Here is a 6,988-nt window from a genome sequence, read left to right on the forward strand (position 1 = left end):
TTGGCCCAGAAATTGGCACTATATAGACATGTGGCTTTGTTGGAGTTGGTGTGGCCTTGTTGGAGCAAGTTTGTCTCTGTGGGTTTGGGCTTTGAAAGCTTCCTCCTAACTGCCTGAGGATGCCACTCTTCTCCTAGGGGCCTTCAGATGAAGATACAGAATTCTCAAATCCTATTTCACCATTCCTGCTTTGATGCTGCCATGCTCCTGCCTTGACAATAATGGACTTAATCTCTGAACTTGTAACCATCTCCAACTAAATGTTGTCCTTATGAAAGTTGCCTTGGTCATGGTATCTGTTCACAGCAGTAGAACCCTTATTAAGTTGACAATGAGCTACATATTTATTTTCTTCAAAAATGTATTTCTTTTATTTGCTTTATATTCCTATCACAGCACCCTCCCTTTTCTCCTCCCAGTCCTGCCCTTATGAATCCCTAACCCATTATAACCTCCTCTTCTCCTCAAAGAAGGGACCCTTGATTATCTCTCTACCCTGGGACATCTAGTCCCATCAGGATTAGGCACATCATCTCCCACTGAGGCCCAATAAAGCAGTCCAGATAAGAGAAAACGTATCAAAGGCAGGTAATAGAGTCATGTCTGGATTCAATTCCCCAATAAAAAGATACAAATTAGCATAATGGATGTCATAATAGCATCCATCATTCAGTTGAATACAAGAAACACAACTTGGCAATAATGGTCATTATACTAGAGTAGAGGGTTGAAAAAATATTTCTGAGCAATCAGATCCAAGAAGCAAGCTAGAGTAACCATTCTAACATCTAACAAAATTACTTTTAGCCAAAATTAACTGAAAAAGTTAGACATTTGAATTTAAAGAAAAGAATTCAACAGAGTACTGTTTACACATACTTGGAAAGCTCTGGTTAATTTGCTATAAAACTTCTTTTACCATCTGGGTTGTAGCGGTACAGGCTTTTAACACCACCAGAGGCAGGCAGATCTGTGAATTTAAGGATAGCATCCTGGTCTACAGGAGTTACAGAACAAGGATTCACAGAGGAACCCAGTATTGTAAAATCGAAAAAAAAATAAAATTGAAAGAAAGAAAAGAAAAGAAGAAAAAAGTTCTTTTCTATTTTTCTGCTTTCACTAGTTAAAAGTCTAGGAAACATAATTTCATCCTAAAATTGGTAATTTTTTATTTTATGTTTTATTATTGTGTAAAGTATTACAATGAGTCACATTCATTTTACAATCCTGGATTAGATATGTTTTAGTTGAAACCTTTCATATCTATGTGCATTTGTACTAATGGAAATAGAAATGGAAGGTTTCAGAACCAACTCATGTTCCAATTGTTTTCAGCAATGCTCTATTGCTTGTCCCTTACTATTCTCCTCCTAGAATGACCTAATGAAACACCTGTACCCAGTGAAAACCTAGTGCTGAGCTGTTCCTGTACAAGAATCATGCCATTTATAAAGAACTGGGTAGTTAGAAGTCTCCCTTGTATATATGAAGAGAAACCCAGTTATCATGCTATAAGCAACTTTTCCTTGGAAGAAAAGAAAAATCTCTCTTTACCTAAGCATTGGGTATAAGGAAAAATTTCAACGTTGTTGATGGGATGTAAGAGAGAAGCCTAACCCAATCACTGTCATAATGTGTCTTCTTTCATAGGTAACACAGAGGACCATGCTATTTAGGGCTTTTAAGTTTCAAGTTTGTTCTTTAGTTATTCTCTTTGTTCATGAATTCCTACCCCTATAAGTCTGAAACTGGTTTGTTATTTTTTAATGGTAATTGATGTCATATTCTCGTTAATTCAATAACTCAAGGATGCTGCAGAGGCACACACCTGTAGACATTCCCTCAACCTGAAAAGACTTCCTTCATTGTTTCTGCCTGCACCAAATCTACCCCCAGAAACCTCTGATAATCTTTACATCACCATGTTTTGTATTTTGTTTTATTTTGTTTTGAAGAGTGGTGCTAATGGGGAATATTACAATATATAACAAATCCATAACAAAATTTTCATTTGATACATAACAAATTTAAATAAGTTAAAATGATTCTATTCAACTTTTCATTACTAGATACAAAACTAAAATTGAATAGATGGTGAAATGGAAAAAGATATACTAAAATTAGTGTTGACGTGATAAATTTGAGTAAGGTTAACATCATGACTGCATGACTTTAACAATAGAACATATCATAGTGCATAAAAAAAATCTTACAGTATTGTGGGAAAAGAGCCATCATATATTTTGCAGTGTAGCAAGAGGAAGAAATAGTATGTGCTCTTTTAAAATTCATTTTATAATGTCTAATATCCATTTCTTGTAGTTGAAGCATTGTAAACTGTCAGGAGCCATCATAGGACAAGCTAATAACTACCTGAGATGGTTAGCTTCACATTTTAATCCATGACAGATTTGATCTTATAGGGAACACCAGGGAAAATTCATTTTAGAAAAGATTACTGCTATTAATATGTTTTTCTTATTATTAAGCATATATAACAATCACCAGGTATCAATCCACCCTCTTTGAGCAAATCTCTCCAAGTCTAGAAAGATGTACTGTCCTGAAGTGATGTTATATAGACAAATGGACGACTTCTTAATTCTCAATGATGATACTACAAGAATTCTTAAAATTATATTGGTGTTTATTAAGCTCATTTATAGTGGGATTTCTATTAGGTCATTTTCTGATAGTCAAAACTGCAACGAGAATTCTGTCAATCTACAATGTGTCACCAGTTAATTGCATCTAGATTGTAACCAGATTTTCTAATACTCAGAGCACCTACTAAAAGGTTGTAAAACAATTAACCAAATGTCATAAAAAGGGAAATAATGTTTTATTATAGGTGCTAGGACAGAAGATAAAATATTGACTGAGTTTATCTATACAAAACTTCACTAACAACTTAGTTACGGTTTTTAATTTTCAATGAACCTGTGGAGCTGTGACAGGTGACAAATGTTTAACCAGATAATTACTCCTAATGGAGATGCAGGTAAACATTCTCTGCTCTAAACTACTATTTCGATTATGATTTAATTTTACATGTGAACTTGTGATGAACTTTTTAACATATGATTATGAATTCTGAAAGATGTGTAAGTACGAAGGACAAAGAGACAACAATAAGAATTTTTTTCCTAGTCCCACTTAGGATCTTTCTTCTTTCCCCCTTTTCCTTAGATTGCATTCATAGGAAACTTTTTGCCACTTAGTAATAAATGCTTTAATCACTTTCAAAGTGTCCCTTTTTCTTCATATGACTTCTACTAGCAGGCTAAAAGTTAGAGCCATGCATGAATTTCCTGAGGGGCTCCCAGTAGAAAAGAAATGATATCAATAAATTCTGAAAATCAGTTGTCAAAAGTCACAAAACAATTGAAAAATGCACTTATTTCCATGTGTTTTGTAAGTAATGTATGCATGTATGTATGTACGTATTTATTTATTTTTAATATTGAATTTTTTAATGTAAAAAAGACTCAGTCAAAATGCACTATGGCACAAACACACAAGCACACGCACATAAAAATATAGCACTATTTCCGTAATCAATGCCCATAAAATGGCATCAGTACAAAAATCTAAGCAGAGACAGTAGATTAGTAATTAGAGCATCATGTAATGTTGGTTTTAGGAAGAAGCATAACAGGTAAAAAAAGGGACATATGACAAAAATTCAAGCATGCAATTCAAATTTACAAATTATAAAAATTGGCTGCTTTTATAGTTGGTTTCTTTTCAATGGCTAAACTTTAGCCTCATTTTTTTTTTCAAGTAAATGCCTGTTAACAAGCCAATTGGAGAAACTCATTTACCCAAATTTACATCCTAGAATATGTAAGTAAACTGAAGACATTATTCGGATGAGTAAGTTCTATTCATTTTCATCATCTCTGTGATCAGGTTGCCAAGGACATGGTTTTCTCCTTGATTTTCCTAAGCCACTGCTTCCTGCTTCTTCAAGAATCTGCTTCTCTTTTACAGAATCTTTAGGGGACAGCCTGAAGAATTCCCTGATGCATTTTTGCCACTTGGGAGTTGGGCGAGCAAAGACTGAGTTCCCTCCAGCATTCTTATTTTCAACTTTTCTAGACGAACCTGAAGAATTGGTGACAAAGGTGGAGAAGCCAAGCACCTTCCTAGGGGCTTGAGAAGCCACCACTTTTCTGTAGTCTCCTGGGATGTCTGCACCATGTTCACGCAAGAAGAGACAACTTTCACCAACTCCACAGCTATAGATGTCTCAACTGGACAAGAACCCCAAGTAATGTATCTACTACAGGATAGATAAAATGCAAGTGTTGTGCAGATATAGCTATTTGGACTTAGAGAGTACCACTGATATTCTTAATATAATTAAAATTATTCAAACATGCAGCCTGGAATAACCACATTAACATTACTACATAGAAAGATGTACTTTACTCCTTGGTTGATGAACTAATGAGTTAAATTTTGTATTCAAATAATTAATTCATTAACCTGGAATTTAGACGGATAGTAATTAGAAAAATTTGCTTTTCTCAAAGCTTTCTTTATCACCTCTACTTTGCTTGCTTTGACTTAAATATTTCTTCTTTGTCTGTGAAAATGAAGGGGTCTAATTTAGAACTATTTAAAATATTCCCATCAAAAGTTACTTTTTCAACAATTTTCCAACCACGTAGCTTTTTTGGTATTCATAGAATCCTTAATTGTCAATGAAAATATATCCCTGTATGCATATTACTTGAGGCTGTGACAATGAAATACGTAAAAGAATGGAGAATTATTAAGTAACCTCTGTAATGCTTCTTTTCAAAAATACTAAAATGGATAAACCACATGCACCGATGCATATGAAGGTGTGTAATCACAACACTTGAAAAGCACAATCATCATAGGTGGAAGAGGGGGAGTTACTGTTGAAGTTGCAGGAGACAACCGGGTCTTCAGTGTAGCCCAGGATGCCCTTTAGTGGGCCCTCAGATGCCTGCTTCACCACCATCTTGATGTCATCATACTTGGCAGGTTTCTCCAGGCAGCATGTCAGATCCACAGTGGTTACATTGTGGGTAGGAACACAGAAAGCTATGACAGTGAACTTACCGTTCAGCTCTGGGATGACCTTGCCCACAGCCTTGGTAGCACCAGTGGATGCAGGGATGATGTTCTGGGCTGCCCCTCGGCCATCATGCCACAGCTTTCCAGAGGGGCCATCCTCAGTCTTTTGAGTGGCAATGATGGCATGGACTGTGCTCATGAGCCCTTCCGCGATGCCACAGTTGTCATGGATGACCTTGGCCGGGGGGGGGTGCTAATTAGTTGGTGGTATAGGATGCATTGCTGACAATCTCGAGGGAGTTGTCATATATCTCATGTTTCACACCCATCACAAATATGGGGGCATCGGCCAAAGGGGCAGAGATGATGATCCTTTTTGGTCCCACCCTTCAAGTGAGCCCCAGTCATCTCCATGGTGGTGAAGACACCAGTACACTCCAGGTCATACTCAGCACCAGCGTCACCCCATTTGATGTTAGCGGGATCTGGCTCCTGGAAGATGGTGATGGGCTTCCTGTTGATGACAAGATTGCCATTCTCAGCCTTGACTGTGCCGTTGAACTTGCCATGGGTAGAGTCATCCTGGAACATGTAGGCCTTGTAGTTGAGGGGTCATTGAATGCAACAATGTCCACTTTGCCAGATGCAGAGAAGAAGGCAGCCCTGTTAACCAGGCACCCAATACCGCCAAATCTGTTCACACAGACTTTCACCATCTTGTCTATGGGACTAAGCTGGTACTGCACGAGAAGATGTGGCTGTCTCTGGAACAGGGAGGAGCAGAGAGTTCATTTCTTCCCTCCTAATATATGATTTTGACTGAGAACGCAGATCCATTCCCTCAAACCTAAATGCAATATATATCATATTTATATATATATGCAAACCTATATAGTTATAAATATATATAACTACACACATCATCTATACAAAACTATTTGCACACATAACATATAAACTACTACCCACATATCATATATATATATATAAGTATACACACACATATATAAATATACACATATATATACATATATACATATAAATATATACACACATATATATACATATATATATATGTATATATATGTAAAGTTTACTTTTCCAGATTATAATTGAGAATGAGTGTTCTTACTTTAGTGATCTCATCACCATGTCTGCACTCTGTTATGCTTCCTAGTCCTGATAGATTTGTAGTGTTCTGGAACTATAAGACAAATTACACTTTTCTTTTATAAGTTTCCTTGGTCACGGTATTTTATCATAGCAACAGGTAGTAACTGCTACTTCTCTGTGATTTGACATGGGGTACCTTTCTGCTATGTATGGATTTCACAGCTCTATGTCTCTGTCAAAACAAATCATAAAGAAGCCTTTACTTATAGTTTGTTGTATCTCAAGCCTTTGGCACGGTTATAATTTTCCTATCACTAGCATTTGTGTGATCTGTGTTTTCAAAACACAAATTGTAGTACCGTGTACTCTGAGTAGAATTTTCCCTCTCCAAGTTCTCCCACATTCTCCCCACTGCAAGGATTGATAAACTTTGGAGCATTTAGTCTGAAGTGGAATGCCTTCTTCAAAATCCCTGCTCCATGGTCCCATGCTCTATGCAGAAGAGGAGGCAAGCAATGTAAGATCCACACCTGAAGAGATAGCTTAGAAAGTATGCAATGCACAAAATGAAAGAAGCTGAGCAGTCATCTATTTCAGTAGAAATCCAAAAAGTGTATTTTGAGGCAAAATGGAAATCACACATCATTTACTTTGACTTATTTAGAGTAAAATATGTGCTGGTTTTCAGGTGTTAGTCAGCATTATATAAAATATTTTAACAACTTGGAATCCATTATGTTTTGATTGACTTACTTTGGAAATAAAATGACTGTTCAATTTAAATTTTCTGTCATAAATTTTTCTGTCAGAGTAAAGTTAACAT

At 36.2% G+C, this 6,988-nt stretch overlaps 1 protein-coding gene across 1 annotated transcript; it reads right to left on the reverse strand.

The window, feature by feature from the left end:
• Window positions 1-3,801: 3,801 nt before the first annotated feature.
• Window positions 3,802-5,768, reverse strand: LOC100363428 (PCNA-associated factor-like). The gene is made up of 2 exons (XM_039093860.2): window positions 5,738-5,768; window positions 3,802-4,194 (listed from the first exon to the last, which is right to left on the reverse strand). The coding sequence occupies exons 1-2, from the start codon at window positions 5,766-5,768 to the stop codon at window positions 3,884-3,886; spliced, it is 342 nt and encodes a 113-aa protein (XP_038949788.1). The 3' UTR covers window positions 3,802-3,883.
• Window positions 5,769-6,988: the final 1,220 nt, after the last annotated feature.

Source organism: Rattus norvegicus, chromosome 15 (assembly GCF_036323735.1).
Source record: "Rattus norvegicus strain BN/NHsdMcwi chromosome 15, GRCr8, whole genome shotgun sequence".
NCBI lineage: Eukaryota > Metazoa > Chordata > Mammalia > Rodentia > Muridae > Rattus > Rattus norvegicus.

What these genes read in the sequence shown, in the direction of transcription:
- LOC100363428 (XM_039093860.2), bottom strand. Translation starts at nt 5,768, where the DNA reads ATGGTGAAAGTCTGTGTGAACAGATTTGGCG. An exon ending in CTGTGTGAACAGATTTGGCG is followed by an intron (nt 4,195 to 5,737) that starts GTATTGGGTGCC and finishes AACATGGTGCAG; the next exon opens with ACATCCCAGGAGACTACAGA.